Source organism: Hakea prostrata, chromosome 3 (genome assembly GCF_041222555.1).
Source record: "Hakea prostrata isolate BN-2017 chromosome 3, UWA_Hpros_2, whole genome shotgun sequence".
NCBI lineage: Eukaryota > Viridiplantae > Streptophyta > Magnoliopsida > Proteales > Proteaceae > Hakea > Hakea prostrata.
This window is the reverse complement of record NC_142602.1, coordinates 41,954,057-41,981,940: the sequence shown is the minus strand read 5'-3', so window position 1 is coordinate 41,981,940 and position 27,884 is coordinate 41,954,057. Positions and strand designations below refer to the sequence as shown.

Genomic DNA, 27,884 nt, shown 5'->3' with positions numbered 1-27,884 from the left:
TCTAGTACTAATTTTAATTTTTTAATACATATTACAATATTACATTACATATTTGATATTCATTTGTGACTTTATATTGACGTCTTAATGGACAGATATAGGCTCTTTTGGACTCCATGTGTTGCTCACTACATTGACTTAATGCTAAAGGACATGAAGAATGTCAAGCTTGTAAAGAAGACCGTGGACCAAGCCCGACAAGTTAGCACCTTCATTTATAACCACACCTATACACTAGAGATGATGAGGGACAGGGTGTCAGGGTGACTTAGTGAGGCCAAGCATAACCAGATTTGCTACCAATTGGATAGCACTTAAAGCTTTAAGAGTAGGAAGACTGGCCTTAAGAGCATGTTTGCATCGGAGCATGGTTTAGCTGGGAGGGTTCTTCATCGTAGGAGGAAGGAAAGCATAGTTAACCATACGCGATGTTAGTTTATGGAACAATGTGAGGATAGTGGTGAAGATGCTTAAGCTTGTGGTGCATGCGTTGAGGATGGCAGATCAGCAGAAAAGACCTACTCTACCCCCCATATGGTTGCAATAGATAGGATGAAGCAGCAAGTTACTCAGATCTACCCACACAGCAAAAAGAAAATCCTCAACATCATCCAAGTTAGATGAGAATCTATGTTGCAGCATCCTTTACATAAGGTTAGTGAGTTAGTAAGTATATTAATCAACTTAATTTTCATTATATTATCAATTTATCACACTATTAAGTACTGACTATTTCCTCTTATTTTTGCTTTTTTTACATAGCATACTATCCAAATCCCAAGTATCATTACAATGACATGCTTTGGATGAGGCAAGATTTGATAGATGTCGTCCAAATTGTAGTAGAGAGGTCGGAACCAGATCCATTTAAACAAGCAGTCATCCTTATGGAGCTGAGATTGTGATTTGGTATTCACAACTCATAGTTTTATAGTAAGTTATTAAGTATTAACCTAGTTATTGTTCTTTTTTTTTTTTTCTTTATATATTAGATGAAGACATTTAGGGATGCCATTGGGAGTTTTGGTTATTCCGTGGCCATATCGGGACAGGAATCCACCTTTGGGGGTAAGTTAATTCATTATAAATTTAATTATTTATATTTTATCTTTCAGTTAGTTATTTAAGTATTGATTGGAGTCTTTGTTTGTTGCAGCTAAATGGTGGTTGCAATTTGGCCATAACTCACCCTATTTGAGTGCAATTGCATGCAAAGTTCTCTCCGAGACATGTTCTGCCACTAGTTGTGAGCGAAACTGGAGCACCTTCAACCTCATCCACTTAAAGAGGCGCAACCGATTGGGTGTGAAGCATCTAGAGGATCTTGTCTATCTACACCATAATATGAGACTGAGGGAGGATCATATTAAATAAGGGCTGGACAAAGAGAGTAACAATATCGAGTTGGCCAACATATTTGAGATGGGTGATGATGATAACCCAGTAGTTGACTGGATTAGGTACAGTGGAGAGCCCTTGTTTCATGAGGAGGGAGGTCGTCCTAGTAGACAAATTTCAAAGGAGATGGGGTCTGATGTGGAGAACTTCATGACTCAAGAGGGGAGCACACACGCAACGCCCGCCCATCCCTTCATGCCACACCTTAGTGCATCCACCCAAAGCGAGGATTTGATTGTCTAGTCCGACACCGAGGATGATGCGACTCAAGCCCCAAGCAATGATGACGATGCTGATGATGATGATGGAGGGGACGAAGAGGGTGTTGGACCTCATGACTAGGATTCAGCTAATCCTAGGGACAGATCACCACCAGCAACAGAAGTATGTGAGAGGCAGGGAGGGGGAGGACGACCACTGAGATTCACAGGCAAGAGTCAGTCTCCTATGCGACACAAGATTCAAACCATCCTGGAGCTATATCTCGAGGCAAAAATGTTTCATCGAAATGTTTGAGGAAGGGGAAGGGGAGACAGCACAACTATAACACAAAGGACATGCCATCTTATGGGTCCTACCATCCGAATGATGCAAAGAGCTTGGTGGGATCTATGAGATCGATGAGCATAAATGATTCCAGAGACTCCACCTCTAGAGGATCCAGATGGTATAGGCCTACAAAGTCCTTATATGATACTGTTGTTGAGAGTATTAGTTCTACTGGGTCGACTTATGGAGTTTATGGTTGTGGACCTTATGGTGTCCCTCCTAGCTATCAGACTCAAAGACAGCCACAAATGGAGCCATATGGTCATGGAACTTATGGTGTCCCTCCCATTGTCACCTATTGGAGTCAACCACTGGAACTTATTGTCAGTATGGAGCTTATAGTGTCCCTGCCCTTGTCGATGACCAGGGTGTTTCTTCATCTATTGAGCAGGTCTTCCACTCTGTACCCCAATCACCGCCAGCCTTTCCATATGCAGTTGAGCCAGTTCCTTATCAAGAGATTCCCAACTTCCCACCATTAGGACATCTTAGGCATGTGGATGAGGCTACATCCAAAGATGCAGTTGTGGACTACGTCGACAACTATATGGAGCAAACATCATGGGACATGTATTGTCCATTGTACGGGTGCAATGGGAAGAGGGAGACATGGAATAGAGTAGACTTGTAATTGGTAATATTCTCGTTTTTTCTCATATATACTATATACTTGAATGTTATCGTTTCAATGGTTTTTTTTTTTTGGTAAACTAATAGCTCCATAGTGTTTATTATGCTTGAAATAGGTAGTATGCATGAATCCAGATAATTTTGAGTCTATATGAGGCCGCCAGCAACAAGAACGGAAAGGGAAAGAGGAAAACCAAGGAAGACCGAAAACAGAAGAGCCCGAGCAACACGAGAAAAAGAGAAAAAAAAAAGGAAGAGAGGCGGGACAGGAACAGGGGGACAAAAAGAACCCGAACGGGCACACAGGCAACAAGCCCAACAGCGAAGGAAAACCAAAACAAAGAGAGGCCCCGGAGCGGAGAAGGGAGAGAGACCCGGGGGAAAACCAAAGAACGAAGAACGAACAAAGAAACAGAGACAAGAAAAAGAACAGACGGAGAGAGGGGAACGACGAAAGAACGAGGATGAAACAGGACAGAAAGAGAAGGAAGAGAGCCAAAAAAAAGGGGGAGAAGGACGGGCAGGACGGCATCCAAAAGCAAGGAAAAAGGACGACGCAGCGGGGCGAAAAACAATAAACCGGGAAGAGGAGCAAGAGGAGAAGGCAAACAGGAGGAAAGACACAGAGGGGAGCCCAAGGAGCGAACGGGGAGCGCACGGGACAGCGGGAGAGGACAGAGGCAGGCGGGGGCCAGACGAGAAGGGGGAAGGGGCGGCCGGCGGCCCGCGGGGGCGCGCGCCTTTGTGGGGGCTTGTTGTTGTTGTTGTTATGAGGCCTGAAATCAAAGTTTGAAACTTCAGCAAAAAAAATCAAAATTTTGGTCAAAACTTGAAAATTTTGACCTTTTCTTGGACCGAAAATTTTGTTATGTTTTGAATCAATACGATCTCTAGTCTAACAGTGATTGACTTCCATATGACACAGTTTTGACATGGTAATTACACTGAACCAGTTAATAGGCTAAGAGGGCCAACACATTTCTATTGAATCTTATATTCCATAATCCATTTTCCACAAGATTAATCTTCAGCAATTTCCAATTTCCTCATTTTTATGATTGAATAGTGTTTTTCATTCAAGATCAGGCAACCTGACTTCTTTGACACCACTTAATTAATGCAAGCTCCTTTTGATTTGCCAGAAAATATTTTTTCGGAAAAATTCAATTTAATTTCAGGGAAAGATTCCCAAGATATTATGGGGGTGGACTCCATGGTCCCAAGTTCTTTAATAATCAAGGCACTACCACTTTATTAGGGAAAACAAGACTGTGAAATTTAACAAGGAATTTGTTTGCCAAATTTATAATCACATTTCAGTAAAATAATTACTTTACACTGGATTACCAGTCACAATGACAAATTGTATTACAATATCATCTTAGTATTAATCAGCTAGCAACTCAACTTAGCATGCAAAGCTAAATAAAATTACTCAAACTCATGAGTTGAAAAGCTCAGAAAATAGCAAACCTCATCACTAGGAAAAAGAAATGTTGATGGCTTCAGATTATCATAATCTTTTAAGCAACTCATTGGCTTGAATCCCAAAAGCCGAAGATGTCCACTTGAAACCCGTTTTATTTCAGATAGTTCCTCAATGGAAAAGCTAACAATCTCACTGAAATAAAAAGTGTGATAATTAAAACAAAATCTAACAAAATAAATTCAAATATTATATTAAAGAAAAGTATGTACCTTAATTTTGTATAGATCAGTTATGAAAACAAGGATAGACCAAATAAATTAACAACAAGCACACAATAACAGAGGTGCTTGGATAACCTTCAACTTTTTTTCTTTTCCATGTTTTTGATCTTCTCGATCAATAGCAACGAAAAAATTCCAGTGATGAAAATAAAACTATAGATACTAACGAAATCGATGTAGTCCCAAACTAATGATGTCCAAACAGCCATGATCCAATCAGATATAACTCTAGGAACTGGTTCTAATGTTCCACTTCCAGGATAGGTTAAGCTAGGGTAGTTCAGGTGGGTCTTCTGATATGGGCTATGATGGGACATTTTCTATGCTTATGGAGATTGAATGTTTAATGTATTAAGGCCAGTTGGGAATGTTTAATGTATCAGTTTAGGTTAGGCTTCAGTTAAAAAAGGTAAATTCTCAAAATGGAGTGAAAACGGGAGAAACCCATAATTGGTGTTAATAGGTGGTTAAATGGATTCAGAAAGGGATGACACTGTGAAAACCGTCCGGTTTAGATAGGTGGTCAAATGGATTCAAAGAGGTGAAACTGACAAAACCATAATTGGTTTAGATAGGTGGTCTTCAATGGATTCAGAAAGGGGTTAAACTGGGATTGAGTGGGGAGTTTACTGGTTATGTAATATCCTCAAAGTTTTGAAGAACCTGGCTGGCTAATTTGAATGATATTCAAATTCTTGATCTTCATTCCAGGAATTAGGTTTCCTGGCAAGATTCCCAACAACCACAGTTGGGATTTTCAGGTCGGGCTGAGATTTGGATCAAAGGTCAGACTGGGTGGGGGAGGGGAATGTATGCATGTAATCAGAGAGAATTCAGATGGCTAAATTCCCAGATTCAAATGAAGGTAGGCCTCTTATGGGGGGATTTCATGAATTCTAAAAAGGAAAAATGACAGTGAAAAAGGGACTGGAGCAGTTTTCTGTTACCTGGGTAGTGGAGGTTGGTTGATGATGGACGTAGACTTAACTTCATCCCTCTGAGGAGGAACTATTTGCCTGACCAACATTTGTAATAGTGCCATTAACTAAATGGCCGTTACTGGATCATTTGGATTGACCGGAGCGATGCTTCTGGTAGATCAGCTGTTCCTGAATTTTCCTGAAGGAATGCCAGACTTGTTTCCTCAGAGGATCATTCTCTTTTTGTTAAGGCAATTTGCTTATTTGTCCAGAGAGCTGCTTGGCCTTTAATCTAGTTAGCAGTCGAGAGAATGACTATGGATTGTCTGCGACAGATGATGGAAATCCAGGTTCCAACATAACTGCCTCTCATCCTATGCTTTGTTTCTCAGTAGAAATCAAAGATTTGGATAGATTTCCCACAGACGACGCCAAATGTTGAAGCATAAAATGACCCTACAAGTCTCAACTGCTTCAGATGCCTTTGGAGTCCAATGTGAGCCTTTCTATAGTCTTCACTTGATCTAGAAGCTTTGGTCCAGCCTGCCAATCAGATTGATTTGCCCCGTATACATGCTGATTTTAGAGGATTCTTAGACCATGTGACTGATGGGAGTCCACACGACTATCACCGATCTGTCTGGCTTACTTAGGTAGTCTTTCGTATAGTGTTTTTTTTTTTTTTTTACTCAAATAAAAATAAATATATTTGGCAGTATTGCCTGTTTGGCAGAATTTATATGGCCAATTTATATTTAAATGGGTTGAAAAAAATACAAAATTTAAAAACAGGTCTTGGCCTATTTTCAGTTTTTCTCATAATTTGAATTGTTTTTGCAGTGGTCTTTAAAACCCATGTGTTTCTAATGGAGATAAGATTAAAATGGTAATTTTATATTCTTTTATAATTTTCTCTTTAGAAGACTTCAGCGGTTCATTTTTGCCAGCCTTCGCTCAGTCATCTGTGAAAGGAAGAATTCCTTCATACAAATCTTGAAGTCCCCAGTGACTCTTATTAGCATCAGAAGCCCTAGATCTTCCTTCGTTCCTTCTAATACTGTTATGAGTTTTGTCTAATTTTGCTTTTGATTTTATCATTCCTTTCTTAAGAGATGGATGATAGATGTGCCGTCTGTGCATTACTTGTTTATGCATCTCACTACTTGATCATCAGAATGGCTGACAACCTCCGTCAGGTATCAAAATGAGAAGGATGGATTCCTGTCAAAAGGGCCGGTTGCTGTAGAACAAGGGACATATACCCTAGTACATCCTGTCAAAGAGATGGCTACCTTAGGGCGTAATGTAAGGGACATACGACTGTTAGATTAGAGTTATGCTGTTATTTTCAATAATGAAACAGGGAATACAGCGGCAGGGTGGTAGTAGATCCTCAATTTTAACATGGGAATGTTCAGAGGTTGAAATAATTCCATTGCTCTAGATCAGCTACTCGTTGTTGCATACAAGCTTGGGAAGTTAAATCTGTTTCTGAAAATCGAGTTGGATTTTCTCTCCTCTCTCATCAGTCTTCGCTTTCTTCTCTCTAGTTGTCTCACTTCTCTCTCGTAATTGAGATCTCTATTCTCCCCTTCCCTTGACACCTTATCAGCAGATTCTATTATTTTCTTTCCTTATATTTCTCTCTCCCGCTGATCCTCCTTTTTCTCACTTTTTCTGTTTTATTGAAGTGAACACAGGGACCTCCCTTGTCCGAAACCCTCAGTGATGCCCCCAGGATGGATCCAAGAAACATTTAGGCTGGCAAAACCCTCTAGGAGGGGTAGTATGGGCATTTTAGCCCTTAAATTACCCCTGAAAATAAATTAGGATTTTGTTGAGTCAGTTTGAGTCTAAATTGGATGTGTTTTGAGTCTTCTATTGTGAGTTCAAGTTGTGTTTGAAGGAGTCCAGTTTGGTTTTATGTTGGTTGCTTTAGTCTAAAGTCATCTAATTAGTATGTGCTTAAATAGATAACTTAACGTGTGTTAATGAGATTCCAATCTAAGGGTTATAACCTCGTAGTAATTTGATTCCTTTTAAAGTGTGTGACAAGAGTTCAGTTTGAGTTGTAATTGGATCTCATTAGTTTAGGGAATCCCACATCCGAGTCCGAGTCTTTATTTTAAGGCTATAAATAGCCTCTTCATGTAAGCTATTTTCAGTATTGGATGAATTAATGAATTGAGTGTTGAGGTTCAGGGTCTCCTACGTGGGTAGGCCCTGGCTGGTGAAAAAGCTTTCAAGTTTTTCTTGTTTTCTTCAATTCAGTAGCTCTCAAGAGATCTTCAAGCATCCAAGCAACCATTCCAGCAAGCATTCCCAATTCCCAAGTAAGTACAGCACCTTCCCACCCTTCCCCCTCCCTTGCGCAAAACCCTAGAAGCCTTCCCCATCAACCGTAGCAGTCACAGCCCCCTCCCCTCTTGCCTAGCCCTAGAGACATCCCAAACCCCCTTGCAATTACCCCCTTCCCCTTCCCCTTCCCCTTCCCCCCTAGAGTCTCCTCCCAACCCTAGACCCTTTCCTAGTAGTTGCAGCCTCCCCCATCTCCTTATTCCCTGCAATACCATATCCTACCCCATCTAGGAAATCTTCAATCCCAGCCCCTTTAATCTCCTTTCAGTCCTCTTGGGATCGCTGGAACCCTAGGAGGAACCCTAGGAACACAGTCCTATCATTAGTTCTGCAGAAACAGTCTTATTTCCCAAGTTCTAAAAAACCCTGCACTTCATCTTCTTCCTTTAAAATTGCAGAAATTTCAAAATTACAGAAATTTAAATTATATTAAGTTCTATCAATTAGATCTTATTCCAGTTTAAGGAACAACAATAGGAAGCAGTTCTGATCTGCAGAACCAGCAACCCTCGACCTTTCCCAAACCCTAGCCGAAACCGTCACTACAGTACCTTTGAGATTCAAATTTCTAATCTGTATTTCATAGTACAATTGAATTCAGATCTGCCGTTAAGTTTCAGAGGGCTCTAAACCCCTTTAAAAACCCTAAACCCCCTATCCTTTGCTGGAATTTCCTGGGCAGCCACATCCTAGGAAAATTACAGCTTCACCCTTAACCCTAGATCTGTGATTTCATCATTTCCTCCCTGTGATAGTCCTTTTCTCCCCTTTTGGTAAATGTTTCTGTTGCCATTATAGCAAAGGTTATAGCAACTCTTCTTATCTATGCTGATATGCAGATATATCATTCAGAAATCACTGCCTAATTCCTTGTTTATGGCCTATCAACAGCCTCTTTTATGAAGATTAGAATTTGGAAATACATCGAGGTCAATTAAGGACTTGAAAAGTAGGAACATGGACAAAAGAAAAATAATTGGAAAATGACCCAAAACAGTAATTGAGAGATCATTTGAAGTTCTGAAGAAGGGTTTTTCTATTTTAAAGATGACAGCTTCATATAGTTATTTGAGAGACGTGTAGTGTTTTCGATATTAAGTTTATAAGAGAAAATTATGGATATCCTACCATTCATGACAGGAGAGAGTTTATACATACAGTTTTTTTCCTTCCAATACAAGGTTTAAAACTTATAAAAACCATTCTAGAGAAAGTTATGCCAAAGACATTTTATTATATAAATCTATTTTACCTAGTGGTGATTACCAAAAGATTTTTGAATTTTGACCCACAATAATTTTTAGCACTGAATTTTAGAAAATTGGTAAAAATAAAAAATGAAAACCATTACCAAAGAGAGTCTTGGTCCCAGGATCCTCATTGCCAAATGCACCCCATTATCATATAAATCCCAAGAAGCACGCTAAGTTGAAGCCACAAGTAGATGAATTACTTCAAAAAGGATTCATTTGGGAGAGTTCTAGACTCCTAGTCCTTATTCAATGTATGCTCTACTCACACCCAAAAAGGATGGCACTTGGATATTTGTGTAGGCAGCTGAGCCATTAACTAGATCGCCATTAATTATAGCTTTCCAATACACAGGCTTGATGACATGCCAAATATGATGGCTCATCAATCATTTCTAAGATTGATTGATCTCAAAACCAGGCACCACCAAATTAGGGTTAGACTTGGGGATGAATGAAAGACAACCTTTAAAATGAAAGACGGCATCTATAAGTGGTTAGTTATGACTTTGGCTTAACCAATGCACCTAGGGCTTTTATAAAGGTAATGAAACAAGTGCTACCACCATTCAATCGCAAGTTTCTGGTGGTTTACTTTGATGACATCCTCCTCTATAGTAAAACACCGTTTTCCCACATAAGTCAATTGCGCCAAGTTTTGAACTGCTTTAACGAGAAAACTTTGTCAATCGCGAGAAATGCACATTTCTAAGTGATCAAGTCATTATCTTAGGAGTTATTATGCAGCACAAAGAGTATCTGCTGATTATGAGAAAGTGAGAGCCATTGTTTAGTGGCCTGAACCAACTAACATCTTTGAGGTGTGAAGCTTCCATGACTTAGGCACCTTCTATAGGCAATTCATCAACCGATTTAGTTCCATTATGTTTCATCACAGGTTACATCAAGAAGTTTCAATGGACTAAAAGTTCTGAGAAAGCATTTAGAGATCAAGAAGTTGATGACAAAGACTTCAATCCTATTCGATCCAAAATTCTCCAAGGTCATCAAGGTCAACTATGCTGCATCTACCATTGGAATAGGAGGTGTCCTATGTAAAGAAGAACATCATGTTGCTTACTTTAGTGAAAAGCTTGATAAATCTAGGCAACACTATTTCACTTACGATAAGGAATTCTATGTGGTTGTCTAGGCCTAGCGTTATTAGCACTAGTACCTCTACCACAAGAATTCGTGTTATTCTTTGATCACCAAGCCTTGAAATCATAGAAGAAAATTTGACCAAAATTGTTGAAATTCGGTCAAAATGTTTGTATTTTTAAAAAACGAAACTAAATTACAATTATTTCGGAGAAGTGTCAAATTTTGACCAAAATTTCAAAGATTTCGACCATTTCGAAGGTTTCAAACGAAATTTCGACCATTTCAACATTTCAACTTGTTTTTCCTCAGTTTTTGTTAATTTCTATCCCATTTTCACCTAATTTCCACAATTCCTTTGCCTTCAAACACCTATTTTGCTCATTTTTTGCCTCCAAACACCTCCTAAGCCACAACAGCTACAAAGGAAACTCTAGCAACAATAGAATGTGAAGCATGAGCCATACCCAACCTTCCAAACTTCCTTTTTTTTTTTTTTTTTTTTTTTTTGTTCATGCCTTAAATGATCTTGTATTGCCTTAAAATTAATATATGTTTAGCCTAGGACTATGATCTATGATCGTGTTTTGTTAAACTTATCTTTTTATTATTTGCTACCATTTTTTCATTTTTTTTTTAATATTTATTTTCTAAAATTATGTATTTTTATTTTATGTATATATGATATATAGGCTTCAACTTAATATATGTGAGACACCATCACTTGATCTAGTCGGTCATTTTATTTTGTTGACTTGTTGTATATGTGACCATTCTAACAAACAAATCATGAATGCAGATAATTTTATGTTTGTATGCAATACAGTTTGCACTTGTCGGAACCAGTCATTTGTTAGTATACTTGAATGATAAATTATTAATTTTTTGGCAAAACATTAGTTCTACTATGTTTATTATGTTTGAAATAGGTAGTATGCAAGAATCCAAATCATTTTAAGTCCATATGAGGCCCGAAATTGAAGTTCCAATTTCCAGAAGAAAAAAAGTGTCCAATTTCGATCGAAACTTCGAAATGTCGGTCTTTTGCAATGTTGAAATTCCTGTTGCGGTCGAATTTTCTTCTTTGCTTGAAATACTTGAGTGCCAAAAAGAAGCCAAACCAGAAGAGCACCAAGTGGGATGAATTTCTACAAGGATGAACCTTTACACTCAAAACATCAACTTTATGATGAAAATAATGTTGTTGATGCTCTAAGCCAAGTCAATATGTACCCCACTCGCACAAATTCTACAAGTCAGGTCAATGGCTACTACAAATAATAAGTGTTAAGGTTGTAGGAGTCACACAAATCAAGGACCAGTGCATCACATGCATTCTTTTTAGTGAGGTATTCACTTCCTTGAGTGGATATTGCCGCTCAAATTTCCTACTGTGGGATGGTTTCCTTTCCAAAGGAACTAGAATTTGCATTTCAAGGACCTCACTTCAAGATTTCCTAATCTGGGAATTGAATGTTGGGGGAGTTGCTAATCATTTGGGTCGAGAGTTAAGAGAAGACTAGTAGTAGAGATCAAATTTTACTGGCTAGAGACGAGAGATGTTGCTAAGGTAGAAAGTTAATTTAAGACATGCCAGACCACTAAGCAACAAAGAGAAAATTAGGTTGCAGCCTCCCTTGCTTGTGCCACATGCCCCAATGCAAGACCGTAGTATGGACTTTATGCTTGGCATTCTAGAACTTCAATAAGACATGACTTTATATTTGTGGTAGTCGACCGCTTCTCGAAAATGGCACATTTCATTCCCTATTCTAAGATAATCGTTGTTACTCTTTTCTCAGGAGGTTGTCAACTACCACGGGTTGCCTCATATCATAGTATCCAAATAGAGATGTTAAGTTTACCAATCATTTATAGCAGACTCTATGGAGGATGATCAGTACCAAACTTCATTTCTCTTATGCATTCCACACCCAAGCAAACAGTAAAATCGAGGTTGTTCATAGGAGTCTAGGGAATCTATTACGTTGCCTCATAGGAGAGTACCATACCAGTTGGGACCGTGAGCTTACCCAAGCCGAGTTTGCCTATGAAAGTTCTAAGAGCCAAACCACTGGTCTATCACCTTTTGTGGTTTTTTCAGGATACCAACACAAGGCACCCATAGATCTTATTTCGTCCATGTCCTGCTCTAGGACTTCCCCATCAGCCGAGTCTTTTGTGCAACATATATTTATTTTACATGTAGGTATAAGATAGTGAACCATGAAGTTATGATCAATATAAGTCCACTGCTGATGTGCATCAATGACCGTAAGAATTTCAAGAAGATATGGTGATGGTTAGGATCATACTAGAGTGTTTCACTAAAGAGAGGAGCAAACTACAAGCTCGTAACATAGGCCTATCAAGGTTCCAAAGCGAATAGGAGCTAATGCCTACACCCTTGATCTACCAGATAACATGTGAATAAGTAATTTTTCAATGTGGAGACCTAGTCCCTTACCATATCACTCCTACTACTACATCTTTCTAACCAGATGGCTTTCACACCCTTCCAATCATTCTTGATGCCTTTGTTGCTCAAAACCCTTTCCTCCACCACCACATCAGTATCATATATGCAAAAGTTTCACAAGCGAATTGCAGCAGTTGAGAAGATCCACATGAGAGAGTTACAGCTACACGAGAGGGTGGGTACCAAAGATTTTTTAGTCAACTGGCATGATCGCCCTGAGATTGACATCACATGGATAACTATGGAGGAGCTACAACGGCTTGACACGAACACACTTGAGTACAACTAGAGTCTTTATTCCCTAGAGGTGAATTATCCTAGGTTGAGGAGAGTTGATGATGCCATGAGTCTTAGGTGATAGTTTTGAGTATATTAGCAACGTCAACATAGATATCCTATGTGGGTCGACAACATTTTTAGAAGCTACCAGATTGACTCTTCGATTTGACAAGAAGCACTATACATAAGACATTTTATTGTTTATTTAGGTTCAGTTTGATTCTTTTTCAAGTCTTTTTGTGGGATAGTTTGGTTTTGTTTGGTTCATTTTTGGGTTATTTCAATTTAATTGAGTTGTGGGTTGATCCATGGGTTATAATTAGCCCATGGGTTATCATTTTTTGGTCTAATTTTTAATAACCTGGAAATCAATGAAAACATTGTAATTATTGGATGAAATCACCCCCCCCCTCTCTCTCTTTCTAAGCGATCGGACCAGATAGGGGCAAGAAGCTCGACTGCCTTACTTGTCATTAAAACACAAGCTAGAGACTTATTGGCCTATATACCCACCAATGTGATTCCCATTACTGATGGACAAATCTGTTCAGAAACAAAGCTCTTTTATCATGGAATTAGACTTGCTATTAACGTCGGCTTATCTATCAATCGCGTCAAGCCTGCCGCTTAGTTAAAGGAGGAGGTGGGCTAAAAGCGCTGGGTTCGAATGATTACAAGATAGACAATGAGACAAAGCCTATAGGGGAGAGCACTTAGACAATTCACTTTTTTTACAGGGAAGTTTGCTGGGAGGAATTCCTCAAAGCGTATTACAGTTTTTCACCAAGGGGTAGATCAAAGAGATTGCAGCGAAGAATTGATCTGAAACAAAGCACTTTATCTGGGCATTGTAGAAAGGATAGAATATGACCCTAATTGTTCTTCTTGGATCGCTCCAAAACGATGGATCTAGGGGGTGCAGCTACGCCGCCAAAGGAAATGCAACACAATAGAACAATTCACTCTGCCACGTAAGAGCCTCGAACCTACCACGCCACCATCCGAGGCCTATTTTCGTTCTCTTCCCTACCCGAGAAGGTGGATCAAAGAAAGGTAGCATGCTTCTCTCCTAGACAAATGGCAGCTTATGTAGTGGTCGCTCTCTCCTAACAGAAATTCTCCTCTTCATTTCATGGCAAGCTCTCCTGCTCTTTCTCTTCCTTTTGTGTGAAATAAAAGTTAAAGTAAAAAGATACCTGCCCCATTTACTTCTTTTCTCTCCGGCAGTCCTCTATTGCTGTTCTTTTCTTCTTTCTTCGGTCTTTTCTCTTCGGCAGCCTTACTGTTACTTTTTCCCCCTTTTACTTTCTTTCCACTTTCTTTCCCTAGAGATTTCTTTCTTTTCTTTCTTTCTTCAATCTAGCGGCAGCCAGCTGTCCCATTTTGTGTTGTTTGTGCCTCATTCCCAACCCCAAGTTTCCTTTCCTTTTTCCTTTTCCTTTTGTTCTTTTTGTCATGAAAAGCTTCATTTCCCTTTCCTTTAGCAAATCTTAATGAAGTTTACAGCAAGCTCTCCTGCTCTCTCTTCTTTTTGCATGAAATAAAAGTTAAAGCAAAAAAAAAACATCCCTGCCCCCATTTACTTCTCTTCTCCCCGGCAGTCCTCTATTGCCATTGTTTTCTTCTTTCTTTGGTCTTTCTGTTCAGCAGACTCGCTGTTATTTTTTTTCCTTTTACTTTCCTTCCACTTTCTTTCCCCTGAGTCTTCTTTCTTTTCTTTCTTTTTTCAATCTAGCAACAGCCTGCTATTCCTTTTGTCATGAAAAGCCTTGCTGTTAATTTCTACTAATCATCTTGTTCCTTTGATATCCACAAAATATTTAGGGTGTTCCTTTGTCACCACAAACTTCCCACCTATTACTTTCTTCCCTTATATTTTCTTTATATGATCTTTTACATTGGTATTTGTTAGTAACAGACTCTTACTAGGAAAGCAATTATTCTTTAGGAATTCTTGATAATCTTGTACTCATTAGGTTTTATATTGACATGATCCCCATCCCCATGTTTCCCTATTGATTCTTGTTTAGTCTTGCTTGTTAGTTAAGGGTTGATATTGCTATTTACTTTGTTACTTTGCCTGATTTGCATGTTAATCAAAATTATCAAATGATTAGCTGCTGCAGATCCCCTTTTTATTTGTTATCCTCCTCTAGTAATTGCCAACCTAAAAGACTTGTAACCAGCCCTTGTAGGCCCCTAGTTTCTAGGGTTCCCCTTGCATTATCCAGTGATGCATAACCAGTAAAAAGAAATAAAAAAAAAAAAGGGGACAAAAAATTTGAATGCTGTTAGTCCCCAAAACTGTGCCGGAATGGTCAAAGATTAAAATCATTTTTTATGTTCTATTGCTTCTTCTAACTCATATTGAAGAGGAAAACAAGTATCCAAGTCAATTAGTTGCTTAAATTCTTAGAACTAAATTTCATTTCATTTCGCCTTCTCAACCTGCTCGGAACATAGTTGTCAACGGCCTCAAGGCGTCACCTAGGAATTCTGGCCATTCTTCAAGTCAAGGTGTCTTAGTGTCACCATGTCACCTTGCTTTGTTTCGCAGTGGTTTTTGTTGACCTCTATTGCCTAGCCTTGACAACTATAGGTAGAAGTGAATCTTGCCAAAATTTCAGCAAATATGGTATAAGTTTGTACCATTTTTTTTATACCCAATTTTTTGTTGGTTTTCAGTGTTTTTTTGGCCTGATTTTCGATGTACACCAATAAACACAATGGATGTGTTATTCTTGCCTAAAACTTAAACCAAAGTGGTGTTCTTGATCAGCACATGCTCAGCTATATGCGGGCAAAACTAAACGATTGGAACATGCATTTTCACAACTGTAAAGATGGATATTATGCAAGAGACCATAGATACATCCTAATACAATACAATACAATACATCAGACGTCCAAAATAACAGATGTACATAATGAATGAGACCTGCTTTAATCTAATAAAAGTTGTTATGTCGAGCTGGATCCATCCCCTAAGTTATGGAGGAGTACTCTGAATACTAGACACAAGGAGGCTATGACATTGAACGGATAAAGTTATCCATGTAGTCCATCACTGCCTTTTATAGGTAGCATCATCAAAATAAAGTAAATATCCTACCCCAAGGAATGTGTCGTATGGCCATGGATTATAACCCGATCACAGAACTGGCATAACTTGCTGCATTGGTCTTGATAGATATCCAAAGATGGAATCCACAAATGATGCACTTGATCCATTGCCATACCCACATGCAGACACGCTACTAGAATCAGTGAATGAACCACCATATGCTCCACCATATCAATATCTATAGCCATAATCCCCGTACAGTAAAACCCCTTCGAATTTTTGAAAGTCCACCAAATTTCAAGATTTTGGCAAAATTTCACCGAAATTTCCGGAATTCCAGTCAGCAAAATATTGCAAGTTTCAATTTCGACTTGCATTTCGTTTCAGCTAGCTCAAAATTTCCAAATTTTGCAAAATTAAAGTACTACAATTGCAGTTCGCATCCCACTCATGGTTCCTGCGTCACAGTTTTGAAGGAAGAGCATCTTACTGTGTCGGACCATATCAGACTTGATTGATCTGGTATCTGACTGCATCACTCCCAGTTGGATCATATTGAATCTACATTGGACTGTATTGGCTGATATAAACAGTTTTTAAGGAATAAGTTTCGTATCAGTTTCGCATATCGATACTGGCTGATATAATGTGATACAGTCCAGTTCTTGGATCAGTGCCAGAGGGGAGATATTGGTGAAGAGGGTTTGAAATAAAAGGCGTTACTATATAGGGCTGCCAAGGAAGAGTCCTTTAGATATAGCTTGGTAATACACCATAGATTTGGTGATAACCAATGGGATAAGAAATGGGAAACTCAACAAAAAGAACAGACTCAGCAATCCTAATTGATTTCGTTCTCTTTCTTCCAGCATTGGCGGGGGTGTGGAAGTGGAGGAAATCTGATTTAACATCCAGACTGGACTGACTCTGATAAGCCCCTAATCGTCAAGGTGTATAAGAGAAAGAAGGGTAGGGACTACAAGATGCAACCTACTACTACTACAAGGGATAAAGATGAAGAGAAGACAGTTGGCAATACCCAAGTGGACAGCAGCCACTAACCTGCTGTAGACAGAAGAACAGAAGGTACCATCCAGCTGGCAACAAGTGATTAACTGAGAGTGGGCAAATTAGTTATGCGTAGGGAGTCTGTTAGGATCCTAAAGAAAAAGGTATGTAAGGAGGGAGGAGGGGAGCAGAGAGGAGGAGGAGGAGAAAAGGTAGCAGCCGAAGGGCTTGCTGGGGAGAGGAGCACCTCTCAGGTTAGGGGAATCATATTGGAAGGAAACCATTGAATCTGAATAGGAGGAGAGGTCATGGTTACTTGCTGTATTTCAATTCCAAGAATCGAATTCATCTAGTGATAGCTGTATGTATCCTTGATGAATGAATATCAGTAACATTGAATAAACAGAGTCAATTCAGGTTGCTGTTATTATTGTTTCTGTGTTAATGAATGAAACTCTGTTTGCTGTTAGTAAGGTGATTGGTAGGGTTCAAGGCTGTGTAGATTGAGTCCTATCAACTTGGTATCAAAGCGCGTCATCCAGGGAATGGTCAGGAGCCAGATGGAGACTAGAGTGGAAGTCAAGACCACCTAACAGAAATCGATTCAAAACTTGAACGTGTTAAGCAGAGTCAAGTAGCATTTATGAGTGAGCTGAGGACTTACCTTGCGAAGGGGAAGGCAGTAGAAGTTGAAACCGATTCTGGCGAGATTTTGACTGGACGTAGAGGAGAAAGTGATCGAACAATTTTCGGTGACAACACTCACGGTGAGCAGAGGAGAATGACAACCCCAAATCGACGTGATTTCCTCACAAGGTACCTTGAGCTTCCTGTGTTCAAAGGTGAAGATCCTCATGGGTGGGCAAGCCGTGCGGAGCGAAACTTCACGATACAAGGATTGAGGATGATAAACTCCAAGCGGCGCTTATCGGTTTCGAAGGACCTGCGTTAGGTTGGGCTCAGTTCCAAGAGTTGCACCGCCCTTTTCGATCATGGCTAGACTTAAAGGAGGAGCTTCATCGACGTTTTGCTTCACCTTAGGCTAAATCCCTGCAAGAAGCAATAGTAGATGTAAAGTAGGAAAGGTCTGTAGCAGAGTATCGCAGCACCTTCGAGCTGCTAGCGGCAGCCGCCGGCGTTAGGGAAGAGGAATGGTTAAAAGGGGCTTTCATGTGTGGACTTAGGGAGGAAATTAGGGCTGAGGTTAGGTTGTTTGAACCTAGAACCCTAGCCCATGTCATGGACCTGGCCCGATCCATCGAGGCAAAAAATGGCATTCTATATGGACCGAAAAAGTTCACGTTGGGGCAGCCCATTACACCATAGGGTTATGGCGGAGCCCAACGAGGGGTGAACAATGGAGGAGTTAATTTGGGTGGACCACAAGTTGGTTCTCCAATTGGTTCGTCGAACCAAACTGGTACTACTCCAAATAATATTGGTCAAAACACTAAAGCCACTCCAGGGGTCATTCTCTCACCCGCGACGACATCTTCTCCGAAGACTGCTACTGCAACTTCCTCCGGCAGCAATACAAGGTCGAAGTGGTTTACTCCTGAGGAAATGAAAGTTAAAATGGACAAAGGACTCTACTTCTATTGCGATGCACCTTATTCGAAGGGACATCAGTGCCCTTTTAAACAGCTAAAAGTAATGATGTTCCATGAAGGAGAGTCAACAACAAACGATGCAACAATGGATTTTGAAGTTGTCGAGCAGGGCGATGAGGTGGGAATCGAACCAACAGGGGTAGAGCTCTCTCACAGGTCACTTGCTGGGTTTGATTCACCGCACACCATGAAATTTCGAGCAACAATTGGAGGATCTACCATGACGGTGCTAGTCGACTGTGGGGCGACACACAACTTCATCGCCCAGAGACTGGTAGAACCTCTGGGGCTGAAGGTTGAAGATATTCAATCCTTTTATGTGGTTCTAGGAGATGCAAAGAAGGTGAAAGGACAGGGGCTATGCCGAGATACTCAGATCATCATCGACGAAACCACTTTCATACAAGACTTGCTTCCGTTTGAACTGGGTAGTGTGGATGTCATATTGGGGGTTGAGTGGTTATCTTCATTAGGTGAAATCCGCCGCAACTGGAAGACCCAAACTCTACAATTCGAATGGAATCAACGGCAGATGAAATTGGTTGGGGACCCTTCTCTGCTCAGGTTAGAGGTCACTTGGGGCCAGGCTTGGCAGACGATACATAATGGTGGTGAAGGGATATGGCTGAAGCTGATGACAAGAGACTCGCCACCAGAGACCAACCAATGTGAAGACTTATAGGTACTGCTGAGAGAATATGAGGTCTTATTCTCAAAACCTACTGGTTTGCCTCCACAGATATTGTATGATCATACCATACGACTGATTGAGGGGAGTAATCCACCGAACATACGTCCCTACCGTTACCCTCACTCTCAAAAGAATGAGGTTGAGAGGCTGGTTGGGGAGATGTTAGGAGCAAGGTTAATAAGACCTAGCATAAGCCCTTACTCCAGTCCTGTTTTGTTGGTGCGAAAGAAAGATGGAGGCTGGAGATTTTGTGTGGATTATCGAGCACTCAATAAGATGACCATACCTGACAAGTTCCCAATTCCAATAATCGATGAATTACTTGATGAGTTGGGTGGAGCAAAGGCATTTAGCAAGCTGGACCTCAAATATGGGTACCACCAAATACGTGTGACTGAAGGGGACGTTGAAAAGACAGCTTTTCGAACTCATGATGGACACTATGAGTTCCTAGTAATGCCATTTGGGCTAACCAATGCCCAGCCACCTTCCAAGCACTCATGAACGAGGTATTCCGTGAACACTCAAGGAAATTTGTGTTGGTTTTTGATGATATCTTGGTGTTTAGTAGGACAATGGAGACTCATTTACAACACCTTCGGGTGGTCTTTGGGTTGCTTGTGCAACACAAGCCAGTGGTGAATAAGAAGAAATGCTCATTTGCCGTGACTTTCCTAGACTATTTGGGTCACATCATTTCAACAGATGGTGTTGCGACAGATCCAAGTAAAATCAGCTGCATGATGGAGTGGCCAATACTCAAGAACCTCAAAACTTTGAGGGTTTTTTTAGGGCTAACAGGGTACTATCGGAAATTTGTTAAAGATTACGGGAAGATTGCTACACCCCTTACAAATCTGTTGAGGAAGGATGCTTTTCATTAGGACAATGTGACTAATTCTGCCTTTGAAGCTTTAAAAGCAGCTATGACTACCATCCCAGTGTTAGCTATGGCTGATTTTTCTAAAGAATTTGTGGTGGAGACAGATGCATCGGGTTTTTGGTTTGGGAGTTGTTTTGATGCAAGAGGACCACCCTATTGCGTACTGGAGCCAAACATTATCTCCAAGGGCCCGCACCAAATCCGTGTAGGAAAAGGAATTAATGGTTGTAGTCTTGGCAGTTCAAAACATTATCTCCAAGCAACGCGCAACACTATGGCCCGGGTGTAGTGATAAGTGGGCAAGAGTTAGCTAGGGCGTCCCCTGTAAGCAACGCGTCGCATCGTCGCCCGGATGCGGTGATAAGTAGGCAAGGGTTCCCGCGCCATGGACAAGTGCGGGTAAAGAAGCTAGTCCATAAGCGTAGGATTAGATTGGCATCTTGGAACATAGGATCTCTAACTGATAAGAGCTTAGAATTGATAGATGTTATGAGGAGAAGAAGGATTAATGTAGCTTGCATTCAAAAGACTAGATGGAGGGGTAAGAAAGCCAAAGAGTTGGATGACTTTAAACTTTGGTATACTGGGATAAAACAAATAAAAATGGAGTGGGTATAATAGTGGATAAAGATTTAAAAAATGATGTGGTGGATGTTAAAAGAGTGGGTGATAGGATTATTGCTATCAAGCTTGTAATGGAGAAAGAGTTCGTAAATATAATTTGTGCATATGCACCTCAAGTAGGACTAGATGAAAGTCTAAAGCTAGAATTTTGGGAAAATATTGATGGATTAATGCAAGGAATTCGTCAAGGAGAAAAGATTATCATAGGAGGTGATTTAAATGGACATATTGGAAAAGATCAAAGAGGATATGAGGGTGTTCATGGAGGATATGGTTTTGGAGAAAGGAATGAGGAGGGGATTTCAATTTTGGATTTTGCTGCTGCTTTTGATCTATCTATTATAAATACTTCAAAAAGAGAGATGAACATTTAATTACTTTCAAAAGTGGACAGCATAGAAGCCAAATAGATTTCTTCCTAACTAGAAGGACTGATAGATTGTTGTGCAAGGATTGCAAGGTGATACCGGGGGAAAGCTTAACTGCACAACATAGACTTGTGGTCTTGGATATGTGCTTAGTCCCAATAACACATAAAAGGTCCAAGGTAAACTATCCCAGAATAAGATGGTGGAATTTGAAAGGAGAGTACTCTAAATCCTTCGTTAATGAAGTAGTCAAACAAGGAAAATGGGATTTTAAAGGGGATACCAATGCAATGTGGAACGAGATGGCTATGTGTATTAAGAAGGTGGCTAAAGATGTTCTAGGTGAATCAAAAGGAAAAATCCATTCCTATAGAGAGACGTGGTGGTGGGATAATGAGGTTCAAGCTGCCATTAGGAATAAAAAAGCTAGTTTTAAGACATGGCAAAGAACTAAGGATGTTGAGGATCTTCAAAGGTATAGGTTGGATAGAAATGAAGCTAAGAAAATTGCGGGAAAAGCAAGGGAAAGGAAGTATGAAGAGTTATACAATAAGCTGGGCACAAAGGAAGGGGGAAAATCTATTTATAAGATAGCTAAGATGAGGGATAAGAAGAGTAGAGATCTTGTCCATGTTAGATGTATTAAAAATGGAGATTGTAAAGTATTAGTTTGTGAGGAGGATATTAAGAAAAGATGGGAAACCTATTTCTCTAGTTTACTAAATGAGCATTCTTCAAGCACTTATGTTTCGGAAGATTACACTTTTCACCAAGGCACCAATGTCCGAACTTATATACGTAGAATTTCGATGTTCGAAGTAAAAGAAGTTTTAAGGAGGATGAAACTCGGCAAGATTGGATGAGAAGTGTTGTGGTTCCAATTTACAAAAATAAAGGAGATATTCAAAGTTGTAATAACTATAGAGGCATTAAATTGATGAGCCATACGATGAAATTATGGGAGAGAATAATTGAAACCCGTTTGAGACACTTAACTACAGTTACGGAGAACCAATTTGGGTTTATGCCGGGAAGATCTACAACGGAGGCTATTTACTTAATTAGGAGACTTATGGAAAGGTATAGAGAATGTAGGAAAGATCTTCATATGGTATTTATTGACCTAGAAAAAGCTTATGATAGAGTCCCTAGAGCGTTAATTTGGCAAGTACTAGAGAAAAGAAGTGTTGCAAGTAAATATGTAGATATAGTTAAGGATATGTATGATGGTTCGGTGACTAGTGTTAAAACAATGGGGGGACAAAGTAATGAATTCCCGATAACAGTTGGGCTACATCAAGGGTCAACTTTAAGCCCATATCTATTTGCACTGGTAATGGATGAATTAACCAAAAACATTCAAGATGAGGTCCCTTGGTGTATGCTTTTTGCGGATGATATTGTGCTGATTGATGAGACCCAAGTGGGGATTAATACCAAATTTGAATCATGGAGAGTAGCTTTGGAATCAAAAGGCTTTAAACTTAGTAGATCGAAGACAGAATATCTAGTTTGTAACTTTAGTCATGATCGGGCAGATGATGAGGTGGTGATACTTGACGATAAAGAGATTCCTCAGAGTGATTGTTTTAGGTACCTTGGTTCAATCATAAGTAAAAGAGGTGATTTAGAGGATGAGCTTTCCCAAAGAATTAAAATAGGGTGGATGAAGTGGAGAGGTGCGTCCGGGGTCTTATGTGATCGGCGCATTCCATTAAAGCTTAAAGGAAAAGTTTATAGGACCGTTGTTCGACCAGCTATGATGTATGGTGCAGAGTGTTGGGTTGTTAAAAAGAATCATATAGATAAACTCAGTGTAGCAGAAATGAGGATGCTAAGATGGATGAGTGGCAAAACTAGGATGGATAAGATAAGAAATGATCATATTAGAGTTGGTCTGGGAGTTGCTCCCATAAGTGATAAGCTTAGAGAAAGTCGTTTGAGGTGGCACGGCCACGTTCAACGGAGACCTATAAATGCTCCTGTATGGAGAAGTGATATAATCCATATTGAAGGAACTAGAAGAGCTAGGGGTAGACCTAAGATAACCTTAGGAGAAGTGGTGAGAAAGGATATGTATAGCTTAGGCCTTGTATTTAGCATGGCCTCGAAACAGAACGATTGGAGGGCAAGAATCCATGTAGCCGACCCCATTTAGTTGGGACAAGGCTTATTATTGTTGTTGTTGTTGTAGTCTTGGCAGTTCAAAAGTGGTGACACTACTTGTTGGGGAGGCACTTCAAGGTGCGCACTGACCAAAGAAGCCTAAAATACTTGATGGATCAGAAGCTCATGGCAGAAAATCAGCAAAAATGGATCATGAAACTCTTGGGATACGATTTTGAGATCATCTACAAACCGGGCTGTGAGAACAACGCGGCTGATGCATTATCCCACTGCACGGATGAGGAGCTTCAGCTATCCACTCTCACAACAGCAGTTTGGGAAGAAGGAGAGGGATTAGATGAGGAAATGCGCACTTCTCTGCGGTATAGAGATCTGATCCAATCACTTTTGGGGGGTTCAACAGATTTTCCACAGTATCAGCTGAAGAAGGGGACCCTTTTTTATAAGGGGAAGTTAGTAATTCCTGAAAAATCGAAGTATATCCCACGATTACTAGAGGAATTTCATGCTACACCATTTGGGGGACATTCAGGATCCCTACGAACTTATAAGAGGTTAGCTGCTGTGATGTATTGGGTAGGGATGAAAATAGCTGTTACAGAGTTTGTGGCTGGCTATGATACATGTCAAAGAAGCAAACACCAGTCGATGAAACCTGAGGGACTGCTTCAGCCCTTACCTATACCAGATCAGATATGGGAGGATATCAGCATGGACTTCATTGGTGGACTGCCGAAAACTAAAGGGGGGGACACGATGTTTGTGGTGGTCGATAGACTCTCTAAATATGCACATTTCATTCCCCTTCTCCATCCATACACTGCCAAAGATGTTGTTCTCTTTAGCAAAGAAGTTGTCTGATTGCATGGGTTTCCACACACCATTGTGTCTGATAGAGACCGAGTATTTATCAGTGATTTTTGTACTGAGCTGTTCAAACTTGCAGAGACTAAACTCAGATTCAGCAGTGCTTATCATCCTCAGTCAAATGGCTAAACTGAAGTGGTGAACAACAGCTTGGAGATCTATTTACGCTGTTTTTGTGCTAGGCAGCCGAGAAGTTGGACCACATGGCTATTGTGGGCTGAATATTAGTATAATACCTCATACCATTCAGCCACCAAGCTCACCCCATTTCAAGTGGTATATGGTCGTGCTCCTCCAACGTTGTTGAGGTGGAAGGGAGATTCTTCTAAAGTGAATGAAGTTGATGCCTATCTTAAAGATCGGGATACCATTTTAGAGGAGCTGAAGAATAACTTGCGAGTTGCACAAGATCGTATGAGAAAATCGGCCAATCAACATCACCGGGAGGTTTCCTACCAAATAGGAGAAGAGGTGTTTCTTAAACTCCAACCATACCGCTTCAAAAAATTGGCCAAGAGGCCTAATGAGAAGCTTGGACATCGTTACTACAGGCCCTATCAAATTTCTGCTCAAATTGGCCCTGTAGCATACAAGCTCAATCTCCCAGAAGATTCAAAAATACATCCCGTATTCCATGTATCCCAATTGAAGAAAGTGCATGGTAGTCACACTAACACCCAGCCACTACCTTCCTGTCTTATGGAGGATGGAGAGCTGCAGCTACAACCGGAAGAATTATTAGCAATTCGCTACTCTTCACGGGGTACATTAGAGGTGCTGATCCAGTGGAAAGCTTTATCCTCACGTGAAAACACTTGGGAAGACTTTAATGAGTTACACAAAGAATTTCCAGATTTTCACCTTGAGGACAAGGGGAAACTTAAGGGGGGAAGTGTTGATAAGCCCCTAATCGTCAAGGTGTATAAGAGAAAGAAGGGTAGGGACTACAAGATGCAACCTACTACTACAGGGGATAAAGCTGAAGAGAAGACAGTTGGCAATAACCAAGTGGCAGCAGCCACTAACTTGCTGTAGACAGAAGAACAGAATGTACCATCCAGCTGGCAACAAGTGATTAACTGAGAGTGGGAAAATTAGTTATGCGTAGGGAGTCTGTTAGGATCCTAAAGAAAAAGGTATGTAAGGAGGGAGCAGGAGAAAAGGTAGCAGCCAAAGGGCTTGCTGGGGAGAGGAGCACCTCTCAGGTTAGGGGAATCATATTGTAAGGAAACCATTGAATCTGAATAGGAGGAGAGGTCATGATTACTTGCTGTATTTCAATTCCAAGAATCGAATTCATCTAGTGATAGCTGTATGTATCCTTGATGAATGAATATCAGTAACATTGAATAAACAGAGTCAATTCAGGTTGCTGTTATTACTGTTTATGTGTTAATGAATGAAACTCTGTTTGCTGTTAGTAAGGTGATTGGTAGGGTTCAGGGCTGTGTAGATTGAGTCCTATCAGACTCAAACAAATCTGCTCATTTATCAAGCCTGGGCAACTTTTGACCACATTTCACTAGCTTTTCACTAGTCTCACGTGACTTGCCCAAGTCAAAACCTGATTTTTCAGCAATGATGAGAGAGTACATAAAATTCAATTAATTAACATACTAGCAGACAACAGTAATCACATTAACAGATAAAAATAGAATAAAATTGAAAATAAGATCTAAGTTTACAACATGCATGGAGCAGCTGAAGTTTCTAGAAACAAAAGCAGAAACATAAACAGGAAGTAATAGTGAGGCAAAAAGAATACTAACTTTTTATAGGATTGAAAACGTTTTCTAGGCTCTTGGACTAATGCACCCGTGTCAGCACAAATAAAAGACCTTTCAGTCTGCAAGTAAGCAAAGAACTATTCAGAGAAGTAAGAAGAATAAAAACATTGTGGGACAACAAAAAACCCAAGAATAGGAATCTAGTACGAATAGTTTCCACCAACATTGAACCAAAATTTTAAATAGGAATAGAAAATAGTAGGTCTTGAAATTAACTCCATTTGTTTACACCATTAAGAACATATACTGCATCAATCTTTCAATGTAGACTAACCACCTAACAATCAGTGCCTGGTTTAGAAAATTTGGTTTCACAATGGAATACATTCTTAAGCTGTAACCTATTAGCCTCCAAAACTGAGCTATTCTGGATTGACCTTGTTCCTCACAATGTAGAGCTTAAAATTGTTTTGAGTGTTTGGAAGTAATTGACCTCACAATATCAAGCATGCAAATTTCCAACACTCAATCCTATTGAGGCTACATCACAAGGAGGCCAAAGGGTTCTGAAGAACCATGCAAATTTCTCTAGCCCAGAACAAAACGAATAATATTTTGGAGGCTGATAAATTAAACAAGCACCACCAAGGATTTATGGCCACCGATACTCAGCACACCAAATATTTGGGAGCAAAAAGGCTGAAAATGTGGGAGGGGGGGGGAATGCAACTCAACTGGTTTTCACCTTATCCTTACATAAATGATATTCTGTCACTCTAAAACTAATACCAAAGTCAAACTAGGGTATGAAGCAGCAATTATAAATATGCTGACCCATGAGTTCTCTAACAGTGCATACAAGGTGCCAAGGATGGACAAGACACCAAAAGTTGTTACATTACCTTTAAAGGAAGATTGGTAACAGAATCAAGCCAGGTTATTGCTCCTGCAGAATAAATAAATAAAAACCCAAGATAATAAACACTACATAGGCTTTTTCATGGTGAAGAAAGTATTATTTGACAAATGACAACTTGATCTTAATAACCAGGACCGTGAAGAAGAGAATGGAGAGAGAGAGAGATACAACGATGGGAGAAAAGGGGGAGCGTAAATCCAAGGCCCTCCATAAAATTCAATTGTTTTACCATAATCTGGCCTCACTAGAAATATTGCATTACAGAACCTAAAACGAGTTGGACGTCCAATTAAAAACAAGGATATGCAAATTACTATACAACAAAGTTCAAAAGGAAACTCAACAGTGAACTCCCTGCTCTCTCATGATTTAACAAGTACTGCGGTTTCTCTTCATGTTACACCTTAACATATCACACATGGATATCCGTACCTGGAAGGGTTGGACGAATTAAAGCATATGTATTCAGTTCAATAGATATGCCATTAACAATTGAGAATGTAATTCTTCTAACTTTGCGCTTCTTGAACATTCTTTTTCTCAGTTGATTCTTCATATCTTCCAACCTGCCATTGAAAAGCCATACCATCAAATGAAGATAAAACACCAAGTTTGCATAACAAAACTTCTCAAACGGGAATCTAAGGCTTAGTGAACCAGACCTCTAACAATGACCGAACAGCATGTTTGCTAGTTTTAGCGATGCACTAGCAATTTACAACTTTTAATATTCACTAATTCAGAATTCTTTATTTTAACTGGTCGATCAAGTATCATTTTTTGTTCTTTAGACCGTGAATATGATAATTATGTCTATCGGCATAGTGATATTGTTATCAATATTGCCACCCTCATGAGCAGTTACTTAAACAGGTAAGCATGTTTGCTGTGTCATGTAGGTCAGTTGATTTGCCTAGGTACTTTACTGGAATATTTGCCCATGATGGAGGATGTGTTGAGAGAATTTTTAAAGTGTCATAGTTCTCAATGAATTACTAACTATAGATCACAAAGAGGTACCCATGGTTTGTGTGAAAAGTTGTATATAACATGCAACTAGAAAGAAGAATAGCTAAACAACAATCTTATTATTTAGAGTGACAAAAGAACCATCTGGAGTAATTTCTTCTATGTTTTGGCTTGAAGGTAATCTCCGATTACCTTTGCAGGGTTTATCAATGATCATATGTAAAATAACTTTATACATCTATGACCTCGATGAAAGAGAGAACATACTTCTCTCCTGCTGATGGAATGAATTGCTTAAGATCATCACCTTCCAGCCCAAGCAAATCCTGAAGTACAACAGTTAAGGAATAAAT

General features: G+C 39.8%; 1 protein-coding gene across 5 annotated transcripts in view; it reads right to left on the bottom strand.

Annotated features, from left to right (window-relative positions):
• Positions 1–27,884, bottom strand: part of KU70 (ATP-dependent DNA helicase 2 subunit Ku70-like protein) — a 117,388-nt gene that overhangs the window by 45,706 nt on the left and 43,798 nt on the right. For all 5 annotated transcript variants that reach the window (XM_089150427.1, XM_089150429.1, XM_089150430.1 and 2 more), the window contains 5 exons: positions 27,799–27,857; positions 26,995–27,128; positions 26,546–26,589; positions 25,686–25,762; positions 4,051–4,198 (listed from right to left, as the gene is read on the bottom strand). In XM_089150427.1, the coding sequence (XP_089006553.1) occupies positions 4,051–4,198; positions 25,686–25,762; positions 26,546–26,589; positions 26,995–27,128; positions 27,799–27,857 (462 nt within the window). The remainder of the gene's footprint in view (positions 1–4,050; positions 4,199–25,685; positions 25,763–26,545; positions 26,590–26,994; positions 27,129–27,798; positions 27,858–27,884) is intronic.